Source organism: Alligator mississippiensis, chromosome 12 (assembly GCF_030867095.1).
Source record: "Alligator mississippiensis isolate rAllMis1 chromosome 12, rAllMis1, whole genome shotgun sequence".
In the NCBI taxonomy this organism is placed as follows: Eukaryota; Metazoa; Chordata; order Crocodylia; family Alligatoridae; genus Alligator; species Alligator mississippiensis.
The window spans coordinates 62403352-62419413 of record NC_081835.1 but is presented as its reverse complement, the minus strand read 5'-3'; the positions used below and the strand labels follow the sequence as shown (position 1 = coordinate 62419413).

General features: G+C 44.4%; 1 protein-coding gene across 2 annotated transcripts in view; it reads right to left on the bottom strand.

Moving 5' to 3' along the window:
- Positions 1–8805: 8805 nt before the first annotated feature.
- Positions 8806–16062, bottom strand: part of COL5A1 (collagen type V alpha 1 chain) — a 230191-nt gene continuing 222934 nt past the window's right edge. For both annotated transcript variants that reach the window (XM_014603741.3, XM_014603740.3), the window contains exon 66: positions 8806–11730. In XM_014603741.3, coding sequence (XP_014459227.1) covers positions 11584–11730 — 147 coding nt within the window. In that variant the 3' untranslated portion in view covers positions 8806–11583. The remainder of the gene's footprint in view (positions 11731–16062) is intronic.

Genomic DNA, 16062 nt, shown 5'->3' with positions numbered 1-16062 from the left:
CCTAGTTACAGTCTATTAACATTATTTGTCATTTCTATGCTGTCTTTCCTCAAAAGCCATTAGGATCTTTAATGAAGTCCAGTGGTTATTACAGACCCCGGTTTGACATTGAGTTTAAGGGATGACGTGTCCGAAGCTGCAACTCTGGAAAAGAACCAGGCGTCCGGACTCACCAGCTCCGTTCGACCACAGACAAAACACTCCTTTATTATTATTTTTTTTTAATTGAATTTTATTTTTACCTACTGGCCGGCTGCCAATAAAGGCACACCACAAAGTTAGAGAGTTAATAATAGCGGTTGGTTCATTTCAACCAAAGCCGTCTCGTCTTGCAGGAAGAAAACAGGGTGGGATCATCACATTGCCCACACACTGCACATATTGGACTGTCAGCGGTACATGCTGAAGCTGTGATTTGATTTGATTTGATTTCCCCCCCCCCCCCTTTCCTGACATGCTTCGCCATATGGCCAGGCCATGGATGACATCTTAACCACTTTAGTACAGGTTTTGACAACAACCCAGCTGCCTGCGCTGGTCCAGTGCAGGGAAAGAAATAAAGGGAGCCACACTGAGAAATGGGAAACTCCAGGGCTGAATTGTTCCCGTGCGGCAGTGCCGGCATTTGGCTTGGACAGATGGACTCCTACACATCCCACATCCAATCATCTTTCCTGCCATTTGTGTGCGCTCGTCTGTCTTGTAAACGGGCCCGATGGTTATTTCACAGAAGTCCCAGCCGTCCTCGCTTGGCATCTCTTCCCCGCCTGCTTCATCCAAGCAGAATCCCCTGCCAAGCTCCAAAGGAGACAAGGACAGCGAGTGACTGCTGACCCCAGCGAGGAGCAGGAACGTCGTGAGGTTAAGAACCAGGTGTGGGATCCTCATGCTGTTGAAGTCACTGTGTGTTTGGCTCTATGGTATCAGGATTTCACTTCATAGAAAAAAAACAAGCCAAAGACCTCTTCTTTTATCCAGGTTCCTCTGTGACCTCAGGATCCTCCTGAAAAAGAGAGGGAAACAGAATCCCCATTTTACAGGTGGGAAACTGAGGCACAGAGCCACCAAGTGATTTGCCCAGGGTCAGAAAAGGAATTAGTGCCACAGCTAAAAACTGAACCCTGTTCTCCTTGTTCCCATGGGGCCATCGAGTCCAACCCCTTGCCTGGGGGAGAATCGTTCCTATCCAAACCATCCCATACAACCATCATTTTGGACTCGATGATCTAATAGGTCCCTTCCAACCCCCCCCCCCGCCCAAAATTGATGAAATTCAAACTCTGTGCAAGGCTGCCCTCAACCCTGACACAACACAGACCTAACACCTGAACCTGCCACAGGTAAAAGCAGGGGAACCACAGCAGCCGACGTCCTACTTCTATTAAAATGTTGTCAAGCCTCCTGGCTAGAGGGCCATAGCCCTGTTATAGAGGATGGCAAACTGCCCCCCCACAGTGCATACCAATCTGACCACAGGGTAGACTGCCTTCCTCACCCCAGATATGGCATTGGTCCGACCCCGAGTGGAGGGACAAGAACCAGGGACCTCGGGCTTTGCTCCTAGCAGGAGAATCGGTGCACCCCAATTGAAGTCCCCAGCCTCAGCTGTAGCCAACACACAATGCCTCGGCGGAGGCTTGAAAACACCCTGACACATATAGCAGAGAAAAAAAAAGGGGGGGGGGGAATGGGGAGTGCGGGAACAACCAGCAAAAGTGGATTAGGGAAAAGTGGATTAGGTATAATCTTCCTCCTAGCGTTAACAATAGGAGCCTTACAATGAATGAGATGTAAAAGAATTTGGAAATAATCTAATTTATTTGACATTGCTCTTCGTTTCTTCTCCTTTACTGCCCTGGCTACTCTCATGACATACTACAGCTCTTAAATAGTATGGCACAAACAACCTTTTTCACACATCATTTCCTTTAAATAGCAGAATGGATCAGGCCATTTCATATTAGGTTCCTGCGAGTCAGGACACGGTCATCCAAAAATATAGGCTTTGAACCTTAAATCTGGGCCTGCCTCAGGCTGTGAATTTGAGCTGTGGGGGTTCACCCGGTTGGGGAGGATTGCATCTGCTACAATCAGTGGAGCCAGATCTAGTCCTGACATTACTGCGAGGGAAGTGGGAGCTACAGTCATATAGTTTCAAGCCCAAAAACAACCTGGCCCCAGAGCCTGGGAATAAGAGAGGAGGAGAATTGATTCTTCATTTCTAGGGACCACTAACCCCAAGTTAAGGTCAACATCCCTTACAACAGGGCACCCCCCACCAGTATGCTCCCCGTGTCCGACACCTAGATGGCAAACTCTCTGGCAGGGGCTGCCCGCATTATGGCTAGTGACAGAAAATACACATAAACCAGCTCAAGTGATCAGAAACTGGTTTTAAACCTGTAACAGAATAGAAGTGCAGTGCACATAAACCAGTTTCAAAATGGCTGAAACTGCTCTAAGATAAAACCTGGTTGACTGTAGTATTAAAATGTAGCTGATTTGGGTCAAACCGGTTTATGAAACTTCTCATTGAGTGAACCAGGAGCTCCTGGAATACAAATAATAAAGGATGCCTTGCTCATCGGCATTCAATATTTTGCAGGAAAGTAAAAAAAGAGAGAAAAATTTAAAATCATGGCCATTTATAAAGGAGACTTTCCCCCCTAAATACAGTAACCCCCCCCTCCCTCTGAACACATTAACCTTATGAAGGCGAAAATAAACCACCTGCCTGCTGTCACTGCAGTCTGCAGGCTTCATTCTCCTCCCTCATCCCTGGCCTGAGTGAAACCTGGTTTATACCTGGCTCCACTGAGCCTGCAGTCTGGCCCGATGTACTTCTAAATAGAAGCTACAGCCACTTGGTAGCTGGCAGGTGTTTCTTGCATGATGCCCGTGCATTGCTCAGGGCTGTTCCTACATTGGATTTTGTGCCCTTAGCAATGCTGGTAGACTGGAGCAATGGCTGCGTGGGGTCACAGAGATAGATATGGTCCTGGCTGAAGTGGTCTGCAGGGAGCTCCTTTGCAAAGGCAGGGACGTCAGCCTCTTTCTGCTGGCTCTCTCCCAAGCTCAGGGCTGCAGAGGGCTTGGATTTGGCTTGCTACAGCTCACCCCCCTAATCAGACTGCTGCGAGCAGATGCTCCACCTCTATGCTGTTTGAATGCAGTGAGCCAGTTTACCTTCCCTTTCAAGCAACCCTATCTTCATGATTTATGCCTTTAGCTGTCCACCTGGAAGCAAGCTGCCCCTTCACACAAGAGATCCAGCTCTCCTGTGGGGGTGGGATTGAGCTCTCATGTGGGGGTGGGACTGCCTGGCTTGATGCCTGCTTTGGAGCTGCTTTAGGAATGGGTTACTAAGGAGCTTCAGGTGTGACCCAGAGCAGATAGCTCATGAAAAGGAGGGGAAAATCAGTTTTACGCAGTCCCCACCTGCCTGGTATTGCTTTAAAGCAAGAGTTCATGGAGGCACAGGATTTAAAACAACAAAACCAACCCCTTCCCCCCCCCCCCAAAAAAAAACAACAACCCCAAAACCCTGCCAAAAAAACAAAGTTCTAGCTTGAAAAATATAAGTCCTGACAGACTCACAAACCTAAAGGCATTGAATATTTTCTTAAGTCTCTTAGGGTTTTTTGCACTGGTATCATTTTTGCAACGTGGGACATGAATTTTGAGCCTGTTTAATTTGGGGGTAGGAACGAGGGTCCTGGCTGGGTTCACAGGAGAGGAAATAACTCCCTGGAGCATCTAAGCTCTTCCTCTGCTACAGCAGCCATGCCGCCTCCTCTTCATATGCTCAAACTTCAGCTTCGAACCCCACAGCTTGCTGGCCCCTATTGCTCTTAGCAGCTGTGTCCAAACCTCACTGCTCTGATGCCTTGCAGCCTCTCTAATCCCAGCCAAAATATATTCCTGACTAGTTTATCTACCCCTTTCTTCTTGCACCAAATCTTATCATTTAGCACATTCAGTTCTTTTTCTTCCTTTGGCCCCTCTTAGCCTTTCCCCAACAAGGCTTCTCTTGTTAGATAGCTTTTCCAGGCCTCTCATGAACTCAGTGGCCCTTCTCGGCACCTTTTCTTGTCTGCATTCATTTGTATTAAATCCAGTTAATTCTGTCCTGTCTGTCCCAGTTCCCCCATACTTCCAGCCAGCTGCATTAGGTTTCATTTCTGCGCCTACCTCAAATCTCTGTAAGTACTTGTGGCAGTACAGCTGACAGAAATCCTTTAGAAAAACCTACACTTTGCAAATACAATCCACCCTCCCAAAGGTTTAGCTACCTAGCAAGAGAATACTACTAATATCAGGAGCATATATGAAGAGTCTAGCCAGCTGCCTACTTAAATCCCTGCCTATTCATCAACTCAGAATAACCAATGGGAAGAAAAGACTATATATAAAAAAGATTTTTTTTTCTGTCCTCCAGAGCTTATTGTCCTGCCTCTTACAAAGCAGGATCTTTCTGCCCTCCTAAATCAAGCCCAGTCTCTTCCTAAGGCTATGTGGAAGCTATATAGGCTCCACTTCACTCAATTAATTCCCAGCTGGGAGTGATTGCTGTTCTGATTCTGAAAACCCCTGTTGGGATTTAACACCGACCTTGCCATGATGCCCCTGTGTGTCTTGGCTGGGCCTCTCCTTAGACTCACCAGTGTGGGGAGGCAGCAAGTAATGGCTATGAAATACCCTCCATGGGACCCTAAGAGACCTCTTGTTACACTGCTGTCATGTAACACTGTTGGAACAGCTGAAGGGGGTGCAGTTCCTCATCAGAAGTGGCTGCATTTCATTGGTGAGGAAGGAACCATACAGGGAAGGAGGAAGGTCTTGTAGCTAAAGCCCAAAATTAGGGCTAAGAGTTCTGGGTTGTGTTCCTTGACTTTGCTGCATGACCTCAGCTCAGTCACTTCAGCTCTGCATGCCTCAGTTTCCTCCTCCATCCTTCCCCTTTCTTCTCCACATACTTGACAAGCTCAACTTCTTGCTATGTGCATTTGTAGTGCATCTAAGGCAATGCAGCCCCAGTCTTAGCTCTTTAGCTAAGTACTGACAGTCCAAAAGCCCGAGGCTCAATTGAGCCTGCTCAATTTGCAGGTAAGTCAAAGCTGCGTAGATTGAACCGACAAGCAAGCGAACAGACATTCACTCTTGATTCTGGAAAGGCAGCCACACGCCTGCAGTGGCCCAGGCCATTAGCTGAGGGGTGCTAGGACATGCCTCCCTGCTTGGCTGGAGCAGACAGCTTGGGCCACGGCTAGCGTGTCCACCCTGCAAAGGGCGGGGGGTAAGGGGTTGTGAAGGAGGTACAAAGCATCCTGGGATGTTGGGGGACTGTGAGTTAACTTGAATTTGGAGGGGATCTAGGACAGAAGTTGAATAAACCAATTTAACATAAATCAGTTCAATTCATTGCCAACACTGATCCTTCAGGTCCCGCCCTCTGCCCCTTTCCTGTCTGAAATTTGGACAAGCAGGGCAAATGAATGCTGCTATTAATCTTTTTTTTTTTTCAATACAAAGCCTGCAATCGATTTTCCTGAGCATGTGACTAAATGAGATCAAGTACCATCCTGCTACAGCTTATTATTGTTGTTGTTATTATTATTGTTATCATTTTAAACTATAGACCCCAATTCTGGACTTATTCTAAGAAAAGTAATGATAACTATCCCATCTCTTTGCCATGCGATGTAGGCTCCCTGACACACTCAACTCTTCTATTAGATCTTAACTAACAGGATCAGAGACTTCCTCCTCAACTGAAGATCAAAGATCCTTCTTTCTCAGTCCAGTGTTAGACCCGCAGGTATTTGCAAAGGCATTTGCTAGAACTAGCTCAGTTCTACTGCTTCAGCAAATTGCTTTGGATAGGGCATCAAGGGAACTTGGAGTGAATTTTCCTTACTGGTTGAAATTAATTTTTTTCCAACAGTTTGTGCTCTTTATCTGGTACCTCTACACTTCCCAGGTTAAGACTTGTACCCCATAATCTCTCAAATGTCCTACAGCAGTCCTGAGACATGCTAAAATGAATTGCAAAACACTGGATACTCCAGTCTGACTTCCCTTTCTATTTGTGGCCCACCCAAAACTAGGTAAGGCCATTGGGAATATGAATGGATGGAAGGCATGGTGCCGCAGTCGAGTGGTCTATAGCCATATGCATAATCGTGTTGGCCTAAAAGCCTTGTATGACAACTAAGGAGATGTTTACAGGCCATAGGATCTTTGCATTTAAGCCTTGAGGATGGCAACTGTAGTCAACCAAAGCCTTCCAGAAGCAGTTTGGAAGCAAAACAAGGCAAATCTCAGGGGTAGTCACTGTGGCCACAATTGAGATAATGTATAAGCCATGAAGACTGTTTTCATACCAGTTGTGATCTTTTGTAGGCATCCTCGGAGCTAAATGCAAACTGGTGATGCAGCAAATGCCACCCCCTGACAAATTGAGGAAACATGCAGTAACCTGAAGAGACTGAGAAATGGGTGCGATCTGCAGGGATCCTGGTTTTCTCTGATTAAAAAAAAAAATCCCAAATATTTGGACACAACCTCCCCCCCACCACCCTAAAATCCATGTTTTTTTTTTTGGTTTTTGATAAACCGGAATCCCTGGTGATCTGCTGTGCAGTTTTGGGAAGTCTTCAAGACTGGAGAAATCTTCCATCCACTTCCTTTTTTAAACGATCCTCTTCACAAGAACATTCATTACAATGAAGGCTGTAGAGCGTCTTGTTTCATAGCAAGTTTAACACTCTTCGGATGCCATTATTGCTATGACTTTTGGCCTCCGCTCAAATACTAACATATCTATTAGATAACAAAAGAGGTAAAAAATGGGTTTGGCTACTGAAGGACTTAATCAGATGAATACCATCATTTATTATTCATTAGCTATAGTCCAGTGATGTCTATAGAGTCCTATCTGTATCGAAGCCCTATTACGTTAAGTAGTGCTCCTAAGCATATTAAGGGAAGCTCATGTGTCAAAGAACTTGCAAACTGAGTAGACAAGATAAATAAAGACTAGGAGCAGGGACAGTTTTCTATGTGCATTTTACAGAGGGGGACGGGGTAGGGGGAAACCTTGGCAGAGAAGGACCTGCTGAAAAGCTGCACAGGGAGAGTAGAGGAGCTGGGAATTGGAGCTGGGTCCCCTGAATGCCAGTCCTTCAGCCCATGTTGCTTCCCTTATATCGCAGCAATAATGACTATGGGGTGGTTTGAGGTTGGGGGCAAGCATTTAATACTCAGCTGGAGTCTTTTGGGGCCAACAAGGAAGCTTCTGTTCCAGTAGGTAGATTCCTTTGAAGAAGTCAATGCTTCGTCTTGCAAGTCTGGGGGCTTGATCCTGCAATGGTGCTGAGTATTCGTCCAACGTACTGCACAGCCTCAAACCCCGCTGACTTCAATGGGCCTTGGGGGGACTTAGGTTCATGTCCCAGCTGCACAAGTAACCCTCCTGGATGTCCAAGAAGAAGGGGACAGACCTCTCCAGCAGGGACTTTCAAGTGCAGCTCAATAGAAGCGCAAATTGTGCTTCTAAGTCACGGGAACCTTTTGAAAAACCTTGCTCCATTCTTCATACTTCTGTCGGTGAATCTTTGAGACCCTATACTGAGAAAAGCCATCCTAAGAAATGTAGCAGCAATAGGGTTGGGTGGTTTTATTTTCAAGAAATACAACTGTAAGAGAGGGATGAGATCTACAGCACCAGACCAGTCTTGCTCTCCTGGACAATCAGGCTAGGGACAGAAGTTATACATAAACCAGTTGAAGTGATCAGAAACTGGTTTAAACCTGTAACAGAACAGACATTCAGTGCACATAAACCAGTTTCAAAATGGCTGAAACAGCTTTAAGATAAATCTGGTTGAATTTAGTATCAGACTTAAGTGATTTAGGTGAAATCGGTTTATGAAACTTCTGTCCCAGACCTCAAAGGTGCCCTCTGAGCTCCCCCAACTCACAAGAGGAACTTGATTCACAAAAATTATTTAAGCACCTGCAGAGGTAGGTGTGCGTTTCCAAATGCGTTCGACTCGCAACAGAAGTTGGGCTCTTCATCGCACAGGGCACCCAGCTATGTCTTGACCCTTTGCAAAACTAGCCCTTTGTGCCCTCTTAAACAGGTGCAGCCATGCCCTCCCATGCTCTTTGCAAAGCACCTCACTCACTCTTGGTTTGCTATAAATGAATAAATATAATAGTCAACGAGCCACAGCGTCACGGTAGTGAAGTCCTACCATCCGAAACATCCCCGTTGGCGCCTTCTCATGCTGTCGGGCCAGTTTCCATTTCTCAGCCAAAGGGATCCCACGTCTGGAATTGCAAATGATCTCTCTGATGTGCTTGTTTTTATTTTACAGCATATATTATTTGGAAGGCTTTTTCCACTCCTCTGATGAACTCTTCACACTTCGTTGAGCAGAGGGGTTTGTGGGAAAGTCAGGCTGCAATATACTCCAAGAAGACATTCACATCACGTTGGTTTAGGTGGAAACAGTAAACTTGATTTATTGAAAAAAATCTATTACATTTATTCCTTTATTACACAGGTTTAAAATATTTAAAAATACCTCTTATGGGCATTACACTTAAATTTTATGACATGTTTATTGGACTTTGAAGAAATGTACAATATGTCATTTGACAGTATATTTTAAAAAGGGCCTTATGTACTAAAATCTTTTTTTTTTTCCATAGGTTTCATTTTTCTTATCAACATTTGTTCAAGTCATATATATATTAAGGGAGGGGGGGTAGGAAATAAAATTACACAAAAAGAACGTCTGCAAATACAAGAAGTAATTTTATTGCAATATACCGTAGCTAAGTGGTCTGGGGAAAAAAAAATGGAACAGTTTGGAACTTCAGTACAATTACAAACACTGTAGGATTCGATAGAAAAGGTGTTTTATTTAAAAAAAAAAAAAGCCAAGAAATAAAAGGAAAAATAAAAAAGCTCCCTTGATGAAAAATCATCATAACAGAATCACATGACCTAGACATAATCACACGTGGGTGGGTGTGTATTGATATATGGCTTTTCTACTGCAGAGATGAATGTGCAAAAATTTTGCGTTTCCCACTGCTCCTGGTACAAGGCTATTGTCAAGGTGAACTAGAAGCTGACTTGTGATATGTATTTCTTTTCACTGCTCTGCTGTTTTGGTCTGTGATGTTTTATTGTAGCACCTTTTTTCCTAGCAGGAAAAAACAAAGATAGATGTAAAACTGGCTCTCGCAGAAGGAAAAAGCACTGCAACGGTTTTGCAGTGGAACAGCTTCTTGCTTTATGACCCGAGCGCTGCAAATAACTGAAGGTCTCTGAAAACTTAGCTAACCTCCCTCGGATCAAACATTGCTAGTCTTTGCTTGGGAGGGAAGGGGAAAGGACATCATATATAGGTTTCGATTCACAGTAAATGTGATGTCATTTCCTTTGCGATGCTGGACCCCCCTCGGTTCAAGCATGCTGCAGCGCTCCGGGCCAAATCGAAACCCGCCACGTTGCGTTCCAGCCGAGAGCTCCCGAAGGAAGGAACGGCTGGGGAAACGTATGTCAGCAGGTTGCAATCTGATATTGCTTAATGCTACGTGGAAAGCCTTCCTGGCAACCATCATGGGAAGACAAAGAAAATTGCACATTCTCTTCTCTCGCTCTCTGAGCTGTTTGAAGGCACTTACAGCTGAGGCAGCACAGAAAGACAATTGGGCAGTTTCATCTTCACTTCAGTACATTGAACAAATACATAAATTAGCACCACAAACATTCAGCAACTGAGTACAATCTGGCATAATTACCACCATATAAAATGTATGAATATTCAAAAAAAAAAAAAGAAAGAAAGAAAGTAAGCACACTTAATACTTTCTACATGGGCCATATAAGCTCCCATAATACAATTCAAAGAAAAGAAGCAGCTCTACATAATGAGTATGAGGGTGGCATGCACTTATATCAAAGACTGTAGCGAAAGTGTGCAGTCTGTGTTGAAAGCAGCTAAAGTGAAGGTTGCTGGGAGATTGGTCGATGGCAGGGGGTCACCAGTGTTGTATTAATGTTCTTAAACAGATAGCACCATGAAGAGGAATGTAAAAAATAATACAAAGCACCTTTTTTAAAAAAAAAACAAAAAAACAAAAAAACACAAAAATTATTTTTAAAGAGGAAGAAAATGGATTTCCCTGCCATGTGCAATCTACCCCGGGAATGGAATTTAAAAAAAAAAAAAAAAGAAAGGGAAAAAATTAATTTAGACCTGTGTGTTCAGGTAAGCAAGTGTAGAACTAGGCAAAAGAACCAAACTTGGTTCTGGGGGGGTTTTTGTGTTGGTTATATATATTTTTTTTTTAATCACCAATTTTATAAATCATGGTGTCCAGAGTGGCGTATTCTATTTTTGCAGCAAAAATTCTCCCAAAGATGTGAGTGGCTTAAAATGATCTTGCTATTTCTTTTCTTTTCTTAATTTTGGCAGACTTTTGCCACTAACGTGGACCCCAATCCTGCAAATACATATGCACAGGCTTACCTTGAAAATCACAATGACCCCTGTTGACCGCTGACATGAGCCAAAGTGAAGCCTGTGCATCCATGTTGGCAAGACTGGGAGTGTGCACAGAAACAACGGAAGTTAGCTTAATGGCCTCCATTTCTATCTTTCTTGTTTGTGTGCGATGAGAAGGGTATGACTTATTACAGACAGGGTCACATGCATGTTTTGAAGCCAGAAATATTTAACACTTTAAAATAATATACAATACAAATATTTACTTACAAACATACAAAAATATAAGCACCTTTAATACTTGGGAAAGAGATGCCCGTAGTGATATTTTGCTATCCAATTCATCGGGGTCATTTTTTAAGGTATTGAAATAGATTTTTAAAATGCTGGAAACAGCCATTTAAGCCTGATTTACGGGCTTGCCCCATCGGCCACTGAAGTCAATACAAAAGTATTCAATGGAGTTGGGATCAGGCCTAGAATCTGCAATATTTCAAGGTCAAGTTGAAGACAGAGTTTCAAGTTTTCCGTATTTTCTTTAAGCAAAAAAAAAAAATAAAAAAAAATCCATAAACAAGTGCTTGATATAAAAACTCATGGTAAGAGAGTCTTTGATCGTTTTGAATTCCCATGCATCGAAACAGAAGTTGAGTCCATTGGTGGCCATGAAAAAGAAGTGGAGAGAATAATGTATCGTAGCCTTGACCTGTTCGGGGGAAGGGAGGGGGGGAATATTGCTTTGTCACATGTGGTGCGTTTAGGTCGTGTGATTCTGAGTCTGTTGCCGGAATGCTTCTCTCGCTCGCTCGCTCGCTCGCCCGGTTTTGGATTCGGTAGGTGTGATGCGGTGGCACAGTTGAACTCAAGCAGAACAAGAAACAAAACCAAAAAAAAAAAAAATTGAACCCATCGCTGTCCAGTTTCAGAACGTGCATGTGACGACAACACAATTCTCTCTCTTTTTTTTCTTTTTTTGTTGTTTTTTGTTTTTTTTTTTTCTTAATGGCGCAATGAGGTTACGAGGTTGCTCATTTGGAGACTAGTTTCCGGTTGGCTCTTAGCCCATGAAGCACGCAGGTCCCACCTCAAAGCCAAATTTCTGTGATGCTTCTCCGAAGTCATTGAACATGATGTCAACGATAGGCACTTGCTCGACTTTGGGCGTGTTGATCTCTAGGATCGTCTTTTGATAGCCTTTCTTTGCCTACGGAGGAAGAAGTGGGGAGAGGGGAGAAGGGGGGGAAAGGTGAGATATCACCTTTAATCCGAAACGGACCCAAGCGTGTGAATGAGCCCCATGGTAACCTCAGGCTATGATAAACAGTCATTTTACGGTCTCATCAGAAAGTGGAGACAATTGGGCCAAATCCAACCTCGACGTAAATACGCACAGTTTTGCTGAGTGGCTGCAACTGCTCCCTCTTACAGCAGAGATGGATTCAGCCCAGAGTCCGGTACATTAATACAATGGGTTAGTTTGTCCTTTTACTGGGAATAGTTACATATACCAGAGGTGATATCAAGGGTACGTTTGTCCTGGACTGTCCACAAGTAGGGTGGCCTGGCCTGGCTTACCTGGACTTAGGGCTCCATGCAACCATGCAAGAGGTCCCCATGCATGATCTCTACACTCCCAGGCCAGGGAGTGCAACACTGGAAGAGTGTCAAGATGAAAGTGGGAAGTAAAGACAGACAGAAGATGGAGTGGTTTAAACTAGGGAAACTGGGCTCTGGGTGAAGCCTACATAGATGCAGGAGGTGAAAAATGATACGGTGGTCATGAATGCAAAGGAAGAGGCAGCACCAAGATTTCCAATGATGGGTATCTCCATTTTGGGGTGTCCTGGCAGGTTCCTCGCAGTTGCACTATAGATAATGTTTTTTGGTTGTTTTAATGGATGTTAAATGAGATAGAAGGACAAAGTCTCTGGCTATTCACTAGATTTGAAAGTCAAGAATCAAGTCACCCCTGCCTGGAAAATAAGTATTATACAGTCCCTGATGCATACAAGTGTGTGGGATACCTCCTCACCACTGAACAAGAATGGGGGAGACACTACTGGACAGAGGAAGGATTTGAATACAGCTAAGACAGCTCTCAAGTGGATACAAGGAATCTGCGTGGTCTGACCAGGTTTTTTTTTGCAATTGAGTGCAAAAACTACGGGCTTGCTGCTTTCCGAGTGTTCAGCACACACAGGAGCAGGGAAGGGAGACTAGTAAAACTGTTGTGGCTGCAGTATCGTTGTTGTACCTCCCTGAGGAGGCTCACGGGTTGTTAAGCAAATGTGAGCAATTTAATTTGAATATATTAGTTTGACTGCTACCCAAATGCTACAGAAAAGACCGCAGTTATACTTTGATGGAATTCACCAGGTATCGTTGTTGTTTTATCGTGCCTGTTAGCCATCCGGTTACTTCTGAAATATAAATAATTATTAGAGGAGCACAAGTGCACCCGAGGGCATACAAAACTGCAGAAACAAGTGAATTTATGGAGTGGCATTTTGCTTTACCCTACCCTCTGATTTGCTTGTCTCAGAAGGACCGGTTATAGCCCAGCAACCAGGAACAGGCTATAAGAAATATATCCTAATAATGGCCCAGACATTATTCCTTTGGTGTTTGCTGTAGCAGTATGAATGGTGGCAGGGCATGTGCCCCATCCGCTTTCACAGGAGCTCTGCTGCAATGCTGCACTGGCTAGCAGGCCATTATTTTTTCAAATGGTAGGACCCAACCCTTGATCCCTAACTCAAGCAAAATCTCTGTTTCAAAACCTGGAAATAATTTTCCAGGCTGTTTCAGCAAGAAACTCATGTGTCCTGAACTTCCAAGGGCATCGGTGTGCTTCAGCACTGTGCAGGATCAAACCCTTAGGATAAAATCCACTGCTGTGCAGACGACGAATGCAAGTCCTGGCACCATTTAATGGATGTTAAGGGCTCCCTGCACCCTTAGATACCCAAAGGACTGGCTAAATCAGACATGATGAGGGATTGGACTGAGAATAAGGAGGAAGAGTAATGCTTCCAAGAATGAATCATGCAGATGGACTGCAAGCTCAGTGCAGCAGCAACCCGACTATCTTTTTCTGGGAGGAGGTTTGCTCACCTTTGGGCACAGCACAGGACATGAACATTGCCTTACAGGAATCATTGCTCTAAGTGCACCATAGATGACGAGGAAAATAAGTAATTAAGCAAGCAGGTCAGGCTGTGCCAGCAGTAAAACTGATATCGTCTGCAAAGGAATCAGTAGAAAGATAGACACGCACCTGATCGGCCCCAAACCTGTTCCCTTTTGAATATTTACCCTTTTCAGGTACAGAGTCATACCATGTTTTCACGTTGGAGCTGACCCTTGAAGGCACATCTTTTGAGAGGCCACCATAAAATGATCTGGAAGTCCTGGGCTTTATTTCTGGGTTGGCAACTGTCTTGGTCTACAAGCCAGGCACTTAAGCTACCAGTGCCTGTTTCCCTGCTGACAATTCCTCTATTTACTGTGAGCATCTTGGAGCGGGGGCTACCTTTGTACTTGTGCAATATGTAGGACAAAAGGGCCCTGATCTCTTTTTAAATGCTAAGCAGTGCACTCCTGTGGTGTTAATAATTGCTGCAAGTTGAGCCCCTTGTTGCACCTGCTGCTTAGCCCCACCATGCTCTTTTATCAGGGCTGGGTTACGGTTTCAGGTGGGTAGCAACAACAGAGGCAAATAAACTCGGATGGAGCAAACAGTTCTGTTTTCATGCAAATACCCTTTGTTACAAAGAATAAAGGGAAAAGAAACGTAAGGAATATAAAACACCCAAGCAGAATAATTTCCTGACCGAAATGCTTTTCATTGGGTCTATCAGCGCTTAAACCTGTGATGTGTGATCTTCCAGCATCCCTGAGACTTAATAGGGAAAGGGGAGGGGGGATTTTTCTAAGGACACATCACATTATCCAGAGATATGAAGTACTTGAAAATAAACTTCCCCGTGTGGCATCTGAGTGTTTGCAGCAACGGGCTGAACACTCTTCATCTCTCTCTCTCTCTCTCTGCAGCAGCGTTAAGAGAATTAGTGATTCTAATTGAATTTCCCTTCATTGCTTCTACAGTAAAAACGTGCCGGCTTTGGGATGGAATCACTTTAATCTCTTAAATTATATGAAGGGCTTTCTCCATCAAACACCTCCATTTTTTTTTTTTTAACTTCCTTCACTCCCATGGACTTTGATCATTCCAATTGCAAAAAGAGCAATACATTTACATATTTTTCAGCATTTGCAAATTGGGTCTCGGCACACACACACAACTGTCAAACGGCAGACCAAATTCTCAGCTCTTTCGGCTGGAAATTTTTAGAAGGGCTCAGCATCCTTAGCCTGGTTTTTCAGAGCACACTTATCTTCCAGGTAGCAAACAAAATGAGCATGAAGGAAGATCCTGGGTGGTTACCACCTTGCAAAAAAGCTGGCTGCTATTAAGCTGCTGGGATGAGAGCCTGGCCTGGCTGGGCTGCGGGTGATGAAACTTAATCCGAATTCTTGGAAAAATCACAGCCTCCAAGTTGTGCTTGCTAGATATGTGCATGCACAAATGTGAGATGTAGGTACCTGTATTTGCACTTCTCGATTCCAGTGAGAGCTTTGCCTGGAGAAGCTATTTATCTAAGAGATTTAAAGTGTCTCTATTATGATAATATTGGAAGCCTTCACTTCATTCTTTAATATATCACCGTAAGATAAGGACAGCACTCTTATCCCCATTTTACAGGTGGGGAACTAGCACGCACAGTCCACAATAGACCAGAACCCTTGAGCCATCTCCTGGGACCATCGCCGTCAAACCTCCTTCTTCTCAATACCTGCCCCGCTCTTCCCAAACTAGAGCCCTAGGCCTTGCGTGGGTTTGTCCTTTCACAAGGGGAAAGGCTGTTAGTAGTTTCAACATTTGCTTAACGAGTATTGAGCAAATTGAAACACCGGCATCTTAGCTCCTTTGTCAACTTCAAGAATGAAGTCATGCAGTGGCTGCGCGGTGTAACCGATCCTTTTAAGTCAGCAGACTGATCAAATATCATCCGTCTTGCAGACTCGTGTCTGTCAAAACACCGCCCCTCACACTGGGGAGTTGAGCCCGAGCAGCAGGTAGTGGGAAAAACAATATCCGCGCTTTAACACGTTGCCTTTCCGAGCTCTCTCCTAATACTGCGCGGCTGTATATAGGCAAGTGTGTCCAAGTTGCGGCATATTAGGGCCCTACGGGCTACCCTCTTTACGCACAGGTCAACTGGGGCATGGAAAGGCCACGATGGAAATTTTCTGGGGCAGTCACATATCTGAGCGGCATCTCTTTCTAGGGGTACAATGAACAACAGAAAACGCCTGATGTGGGGAGGTGCCGAGAAGCTACAGCTTGCATCAAGGACTGCATATTCCCGGCATCATTCAATGCCATCTCCTGCAGACTGGGGCCAAAAAAGAGAGGCCTTCTCCATCTGCAGTTTTGAAGCTGCTTATACAAAAGTCACATGCTGAATAAGTA